The 18,879-nt window shown below is 43.3% G+C and overlaps 1 protein-coding gene across 1 annotated transcript in view; it reads left to right on the plus strand.

Moving 5' to 3' along the window:
• PATJ (PATJ crumbs cell polarity complex component) overlaps nt 1–18,879 on the plus strand; it is a gene marked incomplete at both ends in the record, with an annotated part of 131,708 nt that overhangs the window by 84,656 nt on the left and 28,173 nt on the right. The window contains 6 exons of the mRNA XM_082286781.1: nt 970–1,061; nt 8,678–8,750; nt 11,417–11,509; nt 15,679–15,750; nt 16,064–16,181; nt 16,771–16,904. Coding sequence (XP_082142907.1) covers nt 970–1,061; nt 8,678–8,750; nt 11,417–11,509; nt 15,679–15,750; nt 16,064–16,181; nt 16,771–16,904 — 582 coding nt within the window. The remainder of the gene's footprint in view (nt 1–969; nt 1,062–8,677; nt 8,751–11,416; nt 11,510–15,678; nt 15,751–16,063; nt 16,182–16,770; nt 16,905–18,879) is intronic.

The following is an 18,879-nucleotide window of genomic DNA, read 5'->3' on the forward strand; positions in this document are numbered from 1 at the left end:
CGGAGCCTCCTTTGCTCCAGCCTGAGCCCCTTTCCCAGCTCCCTCAGCCTCTCCCGGGGCTCCAGCCCCTTTCCCAGCTCCCTCAGCCTCTCCCGGGGCTCCAGCCCCTTTCCCAGCTCCCTCAGCCTCTCCCGGGGCTCCAGCCCCTTCCCAGCTCCCTCAGCCTCTCCTGGGGCTCCAGCCCCTTCCCAGCTCCATTCCCTTCCCTGGACACGCTCCAGCCCCTCCATGTCCTTCTTTGACTGGGGACCCCAAAACTGACCCCAGCACTGGAGGTGCCTCAGCAGTGCCCAGCACAGTGGTCAATCACTGCCCTGGTGCTGTGACCACACCAATGCTGACGCAATCCAGGAGCCATGGCCTTGTTGCCCACCTGGGCACACCTGGGCCGTGTCGTGGCCAGGCTGTTTCCCTTGAAAGCTGCAGCATTTCCTTGCACACAGCAAAAGTGTCCGAAGCAGTGCCTGCTGTCTGCTGCTGTGCTCAGGTGTAGATCCATCACAGCAAAAGTGATGTGGCATCGTGTCCTTAAATTGTCCTTCGTCTCCCTGACTCCCAGTCCTGTTTCCTTCAGCAGAACTGAGGACTCGGTGCAGTCTTAACAGCCAGTTTTCCTAAAGAGCCAGAGCCTGCAGGCAAAGTGCAGGAATGTCTGTCTAAACATCTGTGCTGTTGTCACATCCATATAATTCTTCTCAGATCAAGTTGTTTTCCAAAAATCTGGGAATAATCCATAAAACCCATTCAAGGGACCTGTGGAAAAAAAAAAAAGATTTCTCTCGTTTGTGGTTTACTAATAACAGTAAATTAGCTCTGCATTGGTTCCTGTTTTATATAGATCAAGATTTGGAGACCACATTTTCTTTGAGTCTTATCTCCTTATCCCACAGTAAACTTGGAAGGCTTGGTGGTATAAATTAAAACAAGGTGCACTCCTCCACTTACATGAAAATCATTTTCTTTTAACAGATAAACAATCAGATATTGTATGGAAGAAGCCACCAGAATGCTTCTGCAATCATTAAAACTGCCCCATCAAAGGTCAAGCTGGTTTTCATACGGTAAGAACAGTTCTCATCAAAACATTTGTTGCACTTTAGCCTATTCCATGACATATTTACATATTTAGCCTGTTTTGCACATGCTGAACTTTCTCAATTCTCTTTGAAGCTGAGTAAGCCTTTTCCCTGACTATTCTTCTTGAAACAGTTGAAGAGTTCTCCATAATAATTTTAAAAAAAATAAATCTAAGGGAAATGAATGCTTATTTTAGGGGTGTCTGCTGAAAACTTGAGCTATTCCTCGTGGGCTTGGGAGCTGCTTCTCCCACAACTTTCTAAAGTGCTTTGGGATGGTTCAGCACAGGGTTGGAGAGGGCAGCTTGTTCATCCAGCCAGGAGGGAGTGGAAATGGTGCAGAGGCTTGGGATTGCTGGGAGAGGAGCAGGGATGGAGCATATGGAGCATGGGCTGGGTGGAAGTCTGAAGGATACCTTTGTGTGGGCATCAAAAGAGGATTTTGAAAGTGAGCAAGGGCTTGTTTGTACAGAGGGGAAGCCTGACTTTGCCAAGGAGCCCTGGGATGGATTGTGTGGGAGGGAATATGCTAAAACATCCTTTCATCTGCATAAAAATTGCATGTGGGCATTTTTCTTTTGCTCCAAGCATGAAAATTTTTCCTCTTTGTACATGAATTAAAGACACCTGCATGCACTCCCTCAGTAGTTCAGGAAGTGTTGCTCCTATGACCCTGGGCAGGAGGTCTGGGAAGAAGCTGTCTCTTTCCCAGGACTCCTACATGCTTTAATAGGCTGGAATTTCATAGATGTGTATTTATGAATAAATGGAGCTGTGACTTTTGTTGGGTGCTTACCCTCATGGCGTTTTATAAGGTGGTCTTCCCACCAACATATGCATCATACTTGATATTGTTTTATATTCCTGGCTCATCCACAGCCTCCCTGTGAACAATGTAATAATCTGGGGGTGAATGCATATAAATGTGTACATTTACTGCCACGGCTCTGCCTGGTGCAGCGTGCCCAGAAATGATGGAAGAGCAGCATTAGCACCGTGAGGAATGAGTTGCTATCCTTGGCAGCTGCGAGGATCTGGAGGAGATTAATGCTCTTGCCTGCAGCTCCCGTGTTACTTTCCCCAGCCACTGAAAATTAAACGTCACGTCCCACAGCTCACTCACCATTATTTAATTGCGTGTGGAAAATGTGTCTGGTTGGAAGTTCCAGAGGCAAAACCACAACTTGTGAAAGCTCAAGCCAAGAGTGGGGGCTCCTTGCAGCCTGCCCTGGTGCTCCAAGCAGAACTCCAGGGAATGGGCCCTGTCAGCTCCACTTGCCAGGGACTGGACGTCCTTGGTGCATATTTTGGATTGTGTTTAAGACACAAAGGCCATGCAGGTTCTTAGCTAAAATTCTGCTTTTCAGATTGTGAGTTTCAAGGCAAAAATTCATCTCAAATATTCAAGAGATACTAGAAATAGATATTGGAAATATCATTGGGTGATTCTTGTTTCCACCTCAGAGTTTAAAAAAACCCCCAATTTCTACTTTCAAATGGTGCTGCTGAGGTTGTAAACACCTGTCTTCCCAAGAGCACAATGTCTTGTCATGTCTCTTGGCCTTACACTGACAACTGATGGGTCTGTTTGCTCAACCCAGGCAGCCACTGGAACAGCAAAAAGAAGGAATTCTCCCACTGAGAGGATGTCCTTGGTAACAGGAGCACTGCCCCAAACGTGGGGAGAAAACCACTGTCCCTTGTTTTTTGATGTGTGGTCAAGTTCTAGCAAAGACAGATTAGACTCTCTTAAATGTGGATTTTAAGGAGAAACAAGAATTATTTTCTCTTCTCATGTAAACTCTATTCCATGAGCCCAGTCTGCCTTGTCCTTCCCTTTCCTCCACCTCAGACCACAAATCCAGTGGATGCTGCTGAGTGAAAACATGAGCTGTGGCCTCTTTTTGCCCCTGGATGTGTTTTGGCCACGTTACACCACAGCTCACCATAGCAAAATGGCATGGACTGCAAGAGTTGTGAGAGAAATTAATTTGGTCTTCATGTTCATGAAAATACAAATACTCTCATTTCACCGGTGAAAAACCTGAGTAGATTATAATTTTGCAGAAACATATCAATCCACAGCCTAAAAAGGTCCTGACTGAGCTGACCCAGGGCATAAAAGCCAAACTGGTGGAATTCTTGGGCTATTTCAAGTGCCCTCTCTGCTACCCTGAGGCCTTTTTTCCCTGAGATGGAGGATGCTGAACGATAAGCGTGCTGCTTTCCACTTGGAAGCAGGAAGCAGCATCAAGGTTTTCCTATTCCTGGTGTTTTGGTTCATGTGCAGGGCAGGGGGATGTTTCCATAAACTCCTTAATCAGTTGTGAAAGAAGCCCAGAAATTCCTGGGCACAGAAAAGCCTTTCTGTGAGAGCTGTAATAACTATCATTAAATAACTTCAGAGAATGGTTTGGGTTGGAAGGCACCTTAAAGATCATCCAGCTTCAACCCCAATTTTATTTTCTTTTCTAGAAAAAGATAAAGGATAAAAGGTGTCCTCAGCCTTTTTGACTTTTTGCTAAAATCCTGACTTACCATTTGTGCTATAAAAATCTGTTCACACTTTTTTACACCCAGGTAGTGTTAGAATTGCATTCCCACCCCTTCCTGGAATTTTTGCTGATGAGACGCAGCTCAGTGGCTGTTGTGAGAATCTCAGACATCCCCTCATGTTTGAAGGCTTCTCACTCTGCTTTATGAGCATCTTTTCCTCAATTAAGTTGATGATGATGATTTAAAACAGTTGATTTTGGCCAGGTTCCAAAATATAGGTCTTAACACAGCCCTGTTTCCCAGTGGTCTCATTAATTACTTGAGCTTCTGAGAGCATCTAAAAGATTTGCAGTTACAGTGTCACTTTTCTTTTTTCAGGGGCAATAAGGGATGTAATGTCTTAGTTGCCTCTTGAAATTCTTGGGCTGATTCTCCACCAGGAATTAGCCAGGTAATAATATGAGAAAGGGACTTGATTCCTGTAGGAGTGCCTGTGCACCAGTTCCCAAAACAGGATGTGTTTCTACCCATTGTGGGTTTTGTTCATGTGTTTTAAGTCCATCCTTGTAACATGCATAATGAGACAGTATAATTAGATTTTACATCTGGAGTAGGAAATCCAGTTTATATCAGAAAGCTCTTTTACAGTGAGAATTTTATGATTCAGCAAATTCAATGTTTTTTCCATGCTCAGTTAACTGCCTTTAATCTGGTTTGATGCTTCAGTGTTGGTTTAACAAGCAGATCAAATATATCTGAATGCTTGAATCCAAGTGAGTTCCACTGATTTCAAACCATCCTCCCATTGTGTTCGGTCCTGTGAGTCACTCTTTGCTCTGCCTTTATCCCTTAAAAGAAAATTGCCTTGTGCTGTGATGAGACATGAGAAATGCTTTAATAGTGAGGGATTTTTCTGGTTTAAATGCCATCAGTTACCTGTCCAGAGCCCTCCCACACTGCAGTCACTGCTCTGATATTGTTGCTTCCTACTGGTGGCATTGCAGCTCCTCAGTGAAGCCCACAAATGTGTCACCCAACCCCTCCTTCCATTTCCAGGTGTAATCTCCTGGTATTTATGGTGATGTGCAAAGGAGACAGATCCTTCTACTCCAAGGACTGGGGAAACCAGGGCAGTGTCTGGGTTGTTCAACACTCCCCATTGCTGTGGCTTTCACTCTTCTTTCAGAGCCTTTAGAAGTGACACTTGATGTTTAGTGCCACTCTCAAATACTGTCATGCTTTTGAAATTATTTTTACATTTGTTCAAACCTCCATAATTGGCCACATTTTAAGAGTATCAACTCCTGTTTTTACTTGCTTTGATTGCTGAGGTTCTTTCATGTGGGAAAGCTTTAAAAATAAGCCCTTGCCAGGCCCTGTGTGTGTGCAAGTTTGAACTTTTCCTGTTTTCTCCAGAGCTGTTTCCTCCTCTCTGTCATACACATGTGGGAACAGGCGCACGGTTCAGGAAGTTCAGTAATTTGGGCTCCTTCAAAACCTTTGATGACCTAAGCTGCAGCTTATATGAACATTAGTTGTTCATTTAAAATACCTGTATGCCTGTGGCTCCCATGTAATTGGGAGTGGGTGCAGAGGAAGTGGAGAACAAGACTGTTCTTGCTGTCGTAGGAGAGATTTTTCGGGAAGATGCACAACACAAAGGTCCTGCCTTGCCCCAGCTGGAGGAGAAACCCAGTGTGGCTGCTCAGTGTGCAGCTTTTCTGCAGCTCCTCTTTTCCAAAGAAGCTTCTAGGGGGAAGACAAAGATGAGAAAATACAAGATCCTGCCCTGATTTTTTTGTAATTTAACAAGCAGGATGTGAACAATAGATGTTTTCCACAATCTGCAGGACTTTGTCCTGGTGTCACCTTACAGAGGAAACCTTTATTCCCTTGTTCCACAGCTCTGTTCCATCTAAGATGTTGTGTCACTTCATACAAGCTATTGGCTTTTTCTTCTGGTTCCTGATGTACTTTGTATTCCCACAAAAGTGTCCACAGCCCCTTGCAAAGCTGCTGTCAAATGCTCTCTCAGCCTTGATGAGCTGTGTGGCTGCAGAGATTTTGGCAGGAGGTTCTTCTCCCTTAGTTGAGACATCCTGAGGACATCTGGACGTCTGTGAAGAGACAGCAGTTGTCAGGAGCCCTCAAAGAACAATTCCATGTGTCCTGTGATAAATTAAATCATTTGCCCCTCTGAGTGGGTCTGGTTTGGGGTTTCTCCGGGTTTTGCCTTACAGCACCCAACTCCAAATTCCCTTCAGGCTTCCTTCCTGCAGCGTGGAATGAGTATTCCCTTGAGATTTATATTTGCAGGTGGCTCTCTTTAGGCTTCTTTTGTACCGAGTATTTGTGGCAGTTAAGTCAGTAATAAATGTATTTGCCTTTGCTGAAGCTGCAGGTGGAGCAAAACATCAGGAGTTTTTCTCTGGGGAATGTCCAGGGGTCCTATTTAGACTAGAAAGAAGCAAAATGTAGTCAGGAATGAAGGCTGATCTTGAGTGTGAAGGTTTAGACACCTTAACCCCAAGCAATATTGAGCACCATTAACTGAGAACAGCTTTTTTGGAGGTGGTTCTGGAGCAACTATTGGCAAATATGTTGAATGCTCGTCTGCAGTCGCTGTAATTTGAATATGATGTTCAGCTTCTAAGCTGTCTGCCCCTGCATCAAAAGAAAATGATTGCTCCTTTTAGTCGTAAATAAATTCACGTTTTAGTTGAGGACACTTGTGGAAGTGGAGAGCAGAAACAGCAATTTATTATTAGATCTGTCACTTTAAAATATATTCCCACTTTGATTCTGCTTTGAAGCATTCTCCTTTGAAGCAGCATTAAAGTATTTAAATATGAACGAGTCCTAGCAGGGGGAGATTACAAGTTGTGACACTGTGTAACCTTGGGGATTTTTATATTTTTGCATTTTTTTTCCCTGGGGAATTACCATAAGTGGTTTTTTATTGCTTGGAATAAAAATGGCCATCCACTTAAAGCTGCATAAAGGTATTTTTCCACTGGTGGAAAAAAGTACAAAGGTGTGTGAGTATGAAGTGAAAACTAGTTTGGATAATTAATTACACCCCAGTTTGTCATGAAGCTCCTGTCTAGCAATTTTTAGGGTGCTTCTTATAAAAGCTTATATATATTCCTTTTTACTTCCATGTTTGCTCATAATTGCACGGCATGCAGCCTGCATTGTGAGCTGCAGAGTGGGGTTACTTCTCATGCTGATTGTTCTTCACATAAACTATTGTCAGGAAAACCTCTGCTGTCAAGGAAAAATCACTGGGCCCCTCCCGTGCTGATTTATTCCTGTAGGTTAGAAAAGCACCGACCATAATGAGATCGATGTCTCACGAAGATAAGAGCAGGGAAAATATCCTTGCCCAATATGCCCTGCAGGGTAAAATGCACTTGGAAATTGAGAAATGTTGATGAAATTCATGGGCTTGGTTCCGTGCCTGCCTCAGATGCCTGTCCTGGCCCTGCGTCTCTGCACCACGAACCTGCTCCCAGCCTGGGTTCTCACTCTTGCAAGGCTCTGAGCAGGGCCAGGAGGAGAGGCTGGGAGCCAGGACAGCACTGAGCAGCACCCAACCAGCTCCTTTGAATTGTGTGGCTGTGTGGTTGAAGATAAGCAAATGAATTCACCAACCTTTGCCTGCAGGATTTATCATTTCAAATGCCTGTGACTCCCGTTCTCTGCTGTGCTGAGAGCTGTTGATTCACAGTGTTATTTCTCAGTGATCAGAACATGCTAGCTCCATGTGTTTTAACCCCTCAGCAGGAAAATGAGACTTTTTTTCTTCCAGGCACTTCCATAAAATGTGTTTAAAGACATACTAGTCTAATAGTTTATTCCAGAAATTAAAGAGAAAAAAATTCTGCTCGTGTCGCAGTAACATGGAATGTAGTAAACAGGACCAGAAATCAAACCCAGAAGAGCCATGAGAAGTCACTTCCTTTCATCTAAGAACTGTACCTGTGAAGCAGCAACATCACTGATTCCTCCTGCAAAAAGGCTGGAGAGGGACTTTGTGAAAAGGCATGAAGTGACAGGACAGGGGGGAATGGCTTCAAGCTGACTGAGGGTAGATTTAGATTGGATATTGGGAAGAAATTCCTCCCTCTGAGGGTGGGCAGGCCCTGGCACAGGGTGCCCAGAGCAGCTGGGGCTGCCCCTGGATCCCTGGCAGTGCCCAAGGCCAGGATGGACATTGGGGCTGGGAGCAGCCTGGGACAGTGGGAGGTGTCCCTGCCCATGGCAGGGGTGGAATGAGATGATCTTTAAGGTCCCTTCCAACCCAAACCGTTCTGTGATGATTTGCCTTAGGTGATACCACTGAAGTCATCTGTTACCTGGTTTTGTTTTACAGAGGCCAAAAAAATGCAGAGCTAATTCCAGAAAACAAATCTGTTTCAATGGCAGTCGAGGAAAAACATTAGCAAGGCAGAATGCTATTAAAGGAAAAAACATTCACAAGCTAATCAGATGTCAGCTTCAGAGGCATTTTAAAGAGTGAGAAGAAAATGCCATACATCATAAGCATTTTGGAAAAATAATTCACTTTATGTGTAGGGAGAATCAATGTTCATCTCCTCTCTGCATTTTATAAAATCTCTTCCAAGTTTTTACATTGAATCTTTTAGAAAAGACTACAGCAAAAATGAACAAAAAAAGAAAAAGCAATCTGTTATATTAAAACAGGTACTGTATTTCAGTAATGTGAACATGAAACTATAAACAAGCAATTTACAGATGCAGAGACTATTAAAAGAGGCTAACTGAGTGTTAGCACATCTATGGATGTGCAGGGACCATAAACTCCAACTGCATCCTCACAAATCCTAATCCACACAGAATTAGATTTCCAGAGGCCCTGATGTCAGTGTGGTCCAGATGAACCTACTCTGGTCCCTTGGAGGGGTGTGATCTGCTGGGGAGCAAAGAACCACAGCAAAAATGAAGTGATTTTCTAAGCTCTAACTCTGGTAAGAAACAGTTCTCATGCTAGTGAGGTATTTTCTTAATGGGCAGAAGCAACTCAAAGGAGAAGTTTGTCCACCCTGGTCTGATGTGTAACATGTTGTTGTTTTGTTGTACAGAAGTGAAGATGCAGTCAACCAGATGGCTGTCACTCCCTTCCCAGTGCCTTCAGGCTCCCACTCTGCTATTGAGGTAAGGTTTGTGGGCTGTTGTTTTTAATTAGGGACTGCTAAATTGGTTAGATTAATCATAATTAGCAGCTCGTGATAAGTTCGAGCACCTTGTCCAATTAAACCCAGGATCATAAAATGCATTGGGTAGAGACTTGGCCTAATAGGCTTATTTTGCCCTGTCTCTTTTTTATTGATTTGGTTGTTGCTGACAGGCCTGCATGGCATTAACAGCAGGTATTAAACAGGTTATTGCTGTACAGGAGGAAGAGAAGGCTCCAAATTAAAACCTTGCCACCTCCTGTCCTGCTCCTTTTTCAGCTGCTCGGAGTAGTTGTGGTGAGGCACTTGTGCCTGGAATAATCTTCCAATGCAAAAACAATCTCAGTGTGGTAATGTTGCCAGTGTTTTTTGTGATTCTTGTTGCTACTTCAACCCCAGTGCAGACTGATTGCTCCCCTGTGCACCAGGAATCCCTGCAGTCACCACACTTGTTATCATTTTGACATCTCAATATGGTGTAACTAAATTTTCTAGATAAACTACATGGTTAGCCTTGCTGTTACTTTTTAATTCTATTTCTATCTGAGCTAATAAAGCAAAAGATGTTTTGTAATTCAATTGGGGTTTGGTCTTGCCTCAATAAATTCATGTGCACTGAACTCCTGGTGTTTCCATGAGCACGGCTGGGATCCCTCAGCACGAGGCCACGGGAGGTAACGCTGGATGCGTCTCCTGTTTGCACTCTTGCTGTTGTTTTCCAGATTATATTACCTCTGATGGCTGCTCCTTGCAGGCCTGGTGCTGTACAGTGCAAGACCTGCTTAGATTTTACTTGGATCTGAGTCATTTTTGGACAGTGCTTTGGCTTTTCCTTCTCCTCTCCACACCAGCAGTGTCCCAGGTGCAGCTGGTGCTTTATAAATTACTCTACGACTTAGAGAGTTCATTTTAGTTTTGTTGACTCTTTAATACCTGCATTTGTTCCGAGCTTTGTTTAATATTTGTGCCTTCAGGGTGAAGCACAAAGCTTTGTTTAGGCACATTCTGGCTGTGGCCAAATGGCTGTAATTAGGCTCCACCAGAATGTGTCTTTGTTTGCCTTTAGAGGTAGATGCTTGTGGAGTGAGTTTCATGCATTAATGGCAAGTTCTTACTATTTATATTATGTTCATTTTATAAGTAAATGCAAGTTTTTACTTCGGGCTGGTATCTTTTTACTATATAAAATCAACATAACCAAATATAGTGATGTTATACAGAAGTTTACATTGCTTTCTTCGGCAGCTCTTCCTGTCTTTAAATAAAGAAAAAAAATAGCCCTCTATCTTGAAATGATATCTTCAAATTTCTTTGAAATACCGCATAAATATTTAACATTGTGTGTTACATGCACCCTACATGTAACTTGTCAGATCACATTAAACAGCCTGGCTGGTGTAATGGACTATCAGGGTGCCATAGTTACCATGGATTCTTGTGTTAGTTTTCTTCAGCTTGTCTCTTGATCTTTATCTTGTCTCTTTATCTGCAGCTTATCTCTTTATCTTCGTTGTATGAAAAGTGATAAACAGTAAATACACCTTAAATCAGGGTTTTGCTTCATTGCACGGAGTTTCAGGACCGGATAAGACACTGTTGTGGTGTGATACTGTGGGCAAGCCACCAGAAACAGAGTATATTGACTATTAATTGCTGTAAAATATGGTTTAAGAGGTTTCAATCACCAAAAGCTGCAAGAATAAGATTTTCTTTTACAACAGTGAACAGAGGTACTTTGTCCCCTCAAGTGGTGGTCGAGACATCTGAGTTATTCAGTTAAATGTAAAATGTCTAATGAAAATTCAGAAATAGTTTTGTTCCTAGGCCTAACGGGTCCAGAGGAGGCCCCGGAGCTGCTCCAGGGTTGGAGTCCCTGTGCTCTGGAGCCAGGCTGGCAGAGCTGGGGGTGCTCACCTGGAGAGGAGAAGGCTCCAGGGAGAGCTCAGAGCCCCTGGCAGGGCCTGAAGGGGCTGCAGGAGAGCTGCAGAGGGACTGGGGACAAGGCATGGAGGGACAGGACACAGGGAATGGCTTCCCAGTGCCAGAGGGCAGGGATGGATGGGATATTGGGAAGGAATTGTTCCCTGGGAGGCTGGGCAGGCCCTGGCACAGGGTGCCCAGAGAAGCTGTGGCTGCCCCTGGATCCCTGGAAGTGTCCAAGGCCAGGCTGGACATTGGGGCTTGGAGCAGCCTGGGATGGGGTGGCACTGGATGGGCTTTAAGGTCCCTTCCCACCCAAACCATTCCATGATTTTCCCAAGCTGTTCAGACTGTGTGGAGGAAACGTGCTGAGCATGAGACAGAGGTCTGGAGAAAGCCTCTTCATACCAAGTCAGCAGCTTTCCCAGTTGATAGGGATTAGTCTGGCCTTGAAAGCTGCCCCCGAGCTGCCCCTAAGTGCAGGTTTGGGAACACCTTGTGGTGTTTTGTGTCAGCCAAGTGGGGACCAAGGTCTGCCTTTCCAGATTTGCATCCCTCATTTGCCCCCTGACATTGGGAGGCTTTAATTTTGGATCTTTCTACCTTGTCATGCTGTCCCTTGTGCAAAAAACCAACAAAAAAGGGTAAAACTGTCTAATTTTTCTCTTCAGCTGTTATGGGGAGCCAGAGCTCTGTTTAAAAGCTGTTGTCAATCCTTTCTCCCAGGACCACGGTGGCACCGAACCTGCAAGCAGCGAGGAGGACCCGAGCTTGGAAGTTGTCATGAAAAGCTTGACTGATGAGGAATGCAACAAGGCTGTAAGTGACTTAAGGCAATATTTAATGATGATTAGAGTTTAGAAAATGGAGGCTCACTGGCTTGATTGGTTTTCTCTGCCTTTTCATTGGAGTGTTGCAGCACTTTTGTCAAATAATATCGAGTACAGGTAAAAGCAGAATCAAACTCAGCTTTACATACACACAGCCTGTTTTCATGAACAAAGCATTCAGTACAACTTGTTAAAATACCAAGAGTTTTCATGTAGCATTTTGGCCCTCTCCTGGGTTCTTGGTGAGTGAGGGGATTGCATTTCCACTCCTGCCATCCATGTGTGACAGACTTCAGAAAAAGCCTGGTCTGTAAATCATATTCTTATTTATATTCATAGCTTCATAAATTCTAAGGCCAAGATGTCTATTATCATAATCTAGTCTTGCCTCCTGAATAACACAGCTATAGAGTTTCTCTCAGTAATTTCTGCATTAAGGCCATAAGTTGTGGTTTAATGTGGTTCTGTCAGTGTGCACTGTAATAAATACTGAACTTCTCACTGATACAGGTGGAGCTTTTTGTTGTTTAATGGGTCAGGATCATGCATTATCAGGAATCTGAAAGTCCTTCAGGGTGCAGCTCTGATCTCTTTTTTTTGGACCCTGTGTTAAAAGTTTAAAATGGAAAACACTAAAGATGACTAACCTGGAGGTACCTCCAGATTTGCTGAGAGAGTCTTTTTGCTGCCTACTCCAGTTTCAAGGAGTGCAGGACTTGCTGTGGGTGCACAGTCTTGTGTGTGTGTGTGTGTCCTCAGCTAAGGAAACCCAACATTTCTGGATATTTTTCCTCTTAGATATCTTCTTCCTGCTCCATCATGTCTCTTGCAAGGAATGTCTCGGGGTTTGCAAATATAAATGTAACATACATAATACTCTGTAGCTAGTAAGTATTTAATTAATGAGTCTGCAAATTCCAAGAGTTAGGAAGTGTTACGTGCTATTCAAGCATCAGAATTAATCACCCATGGATTGATTTATGTCCCTAATGGATTACAGAAAGGTTGAGTTATTGCTGTTTGGTAGCCTTGTGCAGATTCCTCTGATGGGCTGGAATACAAATGAATCAGAGTTTCACTGCATGTAGTTGCAGGTGTCATTCACCTGTTTTTATTGGAGTTCTTGCTCAGCTTGGCAAGAAATTTGAGAGGGGTTGCAAGGTAATAGAAATTGCTCAAAGACTGAAGAGGATAAAAACATATGAAATCTGTTATACAAAAGTGAACTCTTGGTGTAGGCTGCTGTGCTGTGCAGCTCTTTGGGTGGTGTTGGAGGAGGAGTGGATTTAATGGGAAAAAGAAATTGCAGCAATCCAAGGCAGGTGTGGAGGGAAGACACCTCTGGAACCACAGGAAACCCAGAATATGTTGGCAGCTTCTTTTCAGACTTGGAGCCAGAAAGAAGGGAGCTCTGGAGCCAAAGGGTAGAAGTTGAAAGGTAAAAGAAAAGAAAGAAAAAGAGTTGTCCAAACAGAGCAATGGCAGAGAGGTAAGAGAAGGCAAAGGCCTGCACTTGGAGAAGTGTTGGAATGCCTGTAGGTCCAACTGCTCATTCCGTAATGCCTCCAGTTGGGGCAGCCCTTGGTTTATGGGTATAAATGGATGAAAAAGAGCAGTAAAAGCCAGTTTCATCATTTCAGAGTTTTCTTACCAACAGGATTTTAAACCTACATGGGAAATACTTCTGAGTGGATCTCAGTTTGGGAGTGCTGATGGTTCTGGCCAGAAGGGAGTGGGTTTGTAGGCACAACTGGCATTAAGACTTTGACTCTGCAGTGCAGCACAAGAGAAGTTGGTATTTTGGGAAGGGAGATTTCTCTTGCAGTCTTCTAGTGAGTGTGGAAGCAAAAGAAAACAGTGCTTTGTTTTTCATAGCATGATGGTTGCTACCAGAGCCTCAGTGCTACTTCACCATTGTTACTGAATTTCTCAGTCATATGTCAGGAGAAATCAGGAATGTAAAAGGCAACAAGTAAGATCAAGTTCACTGAGTAAATAAAAAGTATGTGCTTATCAGCAGAGATCTTCCACAAGTATGTACAGCTCAAAGCATGGGCAGGATGTCTCACCAAGTGACAGCTGTAATAAAAGGAAAATTAAAAAATTCACATCATTCTCTATTCATCTGTTGCTGATAAATTTGTCAGTCTCTCACAACATACTCTTTGTTGTCACTTCATCACTTTAAAAGCTATAAAGTTGTATAATGGACATCATTGTAGGCTGAGATGATAAGAAGGGGGAAGGAAAACAACTTTGTTTCTGAACTGGAGCCAGTGGAAGTGTTAGGCAAAGTCTGTGTGTTTATTAGCTGAGGTTTGAGGTGGTCTCAGAGAAGGCCCTGGGTTTCTGAGGGCTGGAGAAATCTGACTTTCCATAAGGTGTCCTTGGAAAAGAATTGATGAAGGGGGCTTTGAGATGCTCTTGGAAGTTTTAATCTGACAGAGGTGAGAATGGATTCATTTGCCTTTAAAGGTTTGAACTTGGAACAATAATCTGTCTTTACCACAAACAGAAAACACACCCTTGAAACACTGGCAGAGAGGAGGGGCTGTGTGAAAGTGCTTTGGGATGGAGTTGAGGGGGTTGAACATGATTAAACCAGTTGGGCTGCAGGCTTTTGACAAATGCTGGGTGTATTTGGTGCTTATTTTGTTCAGGTACCTCTAGCACAGCCTCAGTTAAAAGATCAGAGAGGTGTAAAGGTGGTGCCTGGTGCTTACTTGCTGTGCAAGATGAAGCTTCAGATTTTAGTCACATACCACTATGAAAAAGGGAAGTATGAAGTAATTTTTCATTGCTCATTAAAACAATCTCTCAGAAAATGACAAAGCAGTCTTCTCATTTCTCCCCTGACACCTCTGATAATACAATGAGATCACCACTTTATCTTTTTTCCTGTTATCCTTTTGGATAATAGTTGCAGTTGTAGAGTTACAGCAAGCTTGGAGAAAAATTCAAGGGGAAAAGAGAACTCCTGTGGGGGTTGGCATGATTTAACATAGCAAAACTCCAGCAAACAAGGCCAGTATTCTCAAGCTGAGTTACCTACAATTCTGTTTACTTTTTCTTTTAATTTATAAATTGTCATCTTAATTAGAAATTGTTTCTGAAATGCAGAGTATCTTTTGAATATTTGAAAAAGATTTGAAATATTCTTTGGAAGTTGGTGCTCATAATTCCTGCAAAACAGACTGTTTTTCAGGGTTTTTAATATGGGATAAGATAATTAACTATTACTGGGATCAAAGGGGCCTGAGTTTAGTGAAGAGCTAACAAGGGAGGGCACTGTAACTGTCTGGAAGCAGTTGTAGAAGTAGGAGATAAAAATATAGTTTAGTGTATTGCAAAGGTACAGAAAGAAATTAGGCTAAAGGTGGAGCCAGTGATTGAGGTACCATTGTTGGAGACCTTTTTAATGAGGCTGGAGGATGCATTTTAAGCAGTTGCTTTATTTAGGAGAGCCAAAAAAGGAGGGGGAGGAGAGAGCAGATGACTTTGAACCCCTTCCTGCTGTGGGCACTGAGGGGTCCCTGTACAGCTTGGGAATTGCTGTCCCAGTCATTCCAGAGCTTCACATTGCTCTGGAACAATACAGAGCACATGTGATAATCTCCTCCCCAAAAATCCCTCCTGTGCATTGCATGCCTTCAGAACTGAGGGGTGGGATTTTAGTAACTCCTGATATTCCCTGTGCTCACAGCAGCTTTTCCTCTTTTCAGTTTTGGCCTTCAGATTTGTTTAGTGCTACAAATGGGCTTACATGAAGAAATAATGGAATCACAGACTGGTTTGGGTTGAAAAGGACCTCAAAACCCACCCAGTGCCACCCCCTGCCATAGGCAGGGACACCTTCCACTGTCCCAGGCTGCTCCAAGCCCCATCCCACCTGGCCTTGGGCACTGCCAGGGATCCAGGGGCAGCCACAGCTGCTCTGGGCACCCTGTGCCAGGGCCTGCCCACCCTCACTGCCAGGAATTCCTTCCCAATATCCCACCCAGCCCTGCCCTCTGGCAGTGGGAAGCCATTCCCTATGTCCTGTCCCTCCAAAATATCACTGTATTTCCCTAGAACCATCTTCCTGAGTTTTGGAAGATAATTTTATTGAAGCTAATGAGACATTTTCAATACATCTCACTTTCTTTTTTGACTTTGTAGGATGTGAAATGTAAAGCTGACACACCAGTGGTGGCAGATCAGCAGGAGACAGAGGAGCAGCTCCCAGAAAATGTATGTGTGTTTAGGGAAATGTTTGTGTGTTTATGTTAACCAGTAAGGGAGGGGCCTGAGGGCTTGATTTGGTTGAAGACTGAGTGATTTATGGGGGGAAGGGATTAACTGGGGAGACGTTAAACTAATTTTATTGATGGAAACATAAAAAATTACTGGCTCCTCTTTAAATGTGTGGAAATTGCTTGTTTTCCTTCTATTGACTTTGAGGATTTAGCGAGGCACGATAATCAACAGCTGATGCTAATGACCTCATCATATCCCCCTTCCTGTGACTGATCACTGATCTCTCTTGCTTCTGCTTTGCTTTTAGGTCCTCAACCAGATCAGACAGCCCAGATCTTCCACGAAAGCCCCCGTGAGCTCACAGGAGATTCCCCTGGAGCCAGCACCCGCTTACCTTTCTCCCGAGGCAGAAGTCCCCAGCCGTAGTAGGAACCAGTGATTTTTCCACAATTCAGTGTATTTCTAGTACCCTAACCCAAGATGGATGTTTTCATTTTGTTTTCCAGATAACTTTTGCTGAAGTTTTGTTTCTTTGAACATCTAATGACTTATTCGAAGTTATTTTATAAAGTGTCTGTATTTTTCTCTCCTTTCACAACTTTTGAGAGCTTGAAGCTGTCTTCACTTGTTTCTCTTGACTTTTATGTAGAAAGATGATCTTGGTTTTGATTGAAATAGAAGGAAAGACAATTTGGGATATGCTGTCCATTCCATGGTGCTGGAATATGGCCTTATCTGTCCTGTATGGAGTATCCCTTGCCATCATGATATGAATTGTATAGGTTAAAACCAAATTAGATGTCCTCACAGGCATTTACTGGGAGCATTTACTCCTAGAACTCAAGTCACTCTGGTTTAGAGACTTCAGAAGTGACTCAGAGTGGTTCTCTAGTTCAATTTTGTTACGCTGAAGAGCCAACAAAAGCTTAATTAGTTGTTGTCACACAATTCCTTTGGTGGTTCTCATTTTCTTGTTGTGTTGTGTGACTTACTATGTTCTTCTTATGTTCTCAGGTGTCTTCCCACCTCCACTGCCTGTGGATCCAGCAACATGTCCCATAGTTCCAGGGCAGGAGATGACCATAGAGATCTCCAAGGGTCGCTCAGGCCTCGGGCTCAGCATTGTCGGGGGCAAGGACACTCCACTGGTGAGTTTCTGTTAAACTCATACTTGCTGCAGACAAAGGAAACATGGAAAATAACAATGCCCTTAATGTGTAATTGCTTTAATAAATTGCTCAGGACAGGGAGGACAAGCCAACTATAACCTCCATTAAAAAACTGGCAATCTTGCCTTGTGTCAGATCAGATGATGTTCCCGTCTAAACTGTGTTTCAGTAGTTTTTCTGCTGTGGCCAGAGGTTGCAAATGTGTTTTCTTTTATTTAAGCATTGTGAATTAGGAGTTGCAAGCAGGTAAGTTACCAGAATGGCTGGGCTAGAAGTTAATGTTGCAGAGGTAGAGCTGTCTCAGCAAGGATAACGCCTCTGTCTTGAGAGCAGAAATGCTCAGTAGCTGTTTAAACAAACTGTGATTTATCTGCCTGCCAGCAAAAGCCCTTGCAGAACAGAAGTAAACCAAAGGTAATCTTTTATTGTTTTCTGTGTCTTTTGGCTTAATCTGCCTCTTGGATATGATGGTTTTTAAAAAAACTGTCGTCAGATGAATTAAAATGTATCAGTTCAAGCGTGAGCTCAGCAAATTGGTGATGCTAAACTCCCCTCTGCCTCTGCTCTTGCTGTCTGCTCTCCACTTTTCCATTTGAGAGATGCTTTGCTACAGTGTAAAAGAAGCCAGATTGGGTTTTTTAAATGTCACATTCCGTTCTTTCAGTAAACAAGTCTGTTGCAGAGGTGTCTTTGCTGGGTTCTCCTGAATTCCCTGACACAGAGACTCTTCAGGCAGTGGAGCTGCTCTGGTACATGCAGTTACTCCCCAAAATATCATAGAGGTGCATCATGAAGCATCAAAGTGCAGTGAGTGTCAGCATGTACAGACAGTTGCAATGTAGTAATCTTCTTCCAGACAAAAAAAACCCAAATAAAATAAAATAAAGAAGGAAAAAAATTGAAGGGGAAGAAGAAAGGAATTCAGAAGGAAAAGGAAAGTTTTGTTTTGCAGAGTGTGGGCTGGATCTTTTACAGCATTAAAGCTGAAATCGGAAAAAATTTAGGTTTTTCTCCCATTTATCCCAGTCTCCAGTTATGTAGAGCTGGAATTAATTGCTCTGTGTCCCATGGAGATGGAGCTGAGTTAGTTTTCACTCTCTCCAGCCATGCACAGTTTTGTCCACAGTCCCTTTTTTTGTCAAGCTCCTCAGTGTTGAGTAAATTCAAATAAGTTGCTCAATGTTAGTCATCTCCCTGCTTTTTCATTTAACTGGAATTTGGAAATAGTACATGGCAGTCTGTCAGATGCAATATGGTGTGTGTCTTTCATGAGATTTTAATATAAATAAATGAAAATTGTAAATAACTGCTTTACAGAGCAGATGAGAAAAATGCAAAGGGTTTTATTCTTTAAATTGAGTAAATGCTTTTGGTTAAGTATTACGCTTTCATTAGTTTATTCATTAAAGTGTCCTCCTAGGAGTTGATTTTAAAAGTCTTTGCACTGGAGTGCAGTAACTGAAACCATGAAGGGAGGGAGGTCCAACTTCCCACTTTTCAGATCCTCAACTTACAGGACTTACCAAAATGAGTCCCTGTTTCTTTTCATTAACTCTGAATCTGCTCATTGAAAGGCAAGAAATGGTGTTTCATAGGAAACAAGGTGCTTTTGGGAAACCACAGTCTAACCCGATCATTTGCCATGTGCAGAGAGCCTCTCTGGGATTCTCCATAACTTCCTTCTCCAAAACAGTCCCTGCAAGCCCTTCTCCTCAAGGCAGGAGCTCAGGGTTGTGGCCACAGCTGGTGGGATCACAGAATCCTGGAATAGTTTGGGTTGGAAGGGACCTTAAAGATCCCCCAGTTGCAGCCCCCTGCCACAGGCAGGGAACCGCCCATTTTTCTGTCTGCTTTGTGCTTCTGATCTTCTCCAAATTATTTGGATGCCTTCCTTTTTTTTTTGGTTTTTTTGGGGGTTTTTTTTTGTGTCCTGGAGTCAGAAAACCTTTTGAAA

Source organism: Coloeus monedula, assembly GCF_965178545.1.
Source record: "Coloeus monedula genome assembly, chromosome: 9".
Lineage (NCBI taxonomy): Eukaryota > Metazoa > Chordata > Aves > Passeriformes > Corvidae > Coloeus > Coloeus monedula.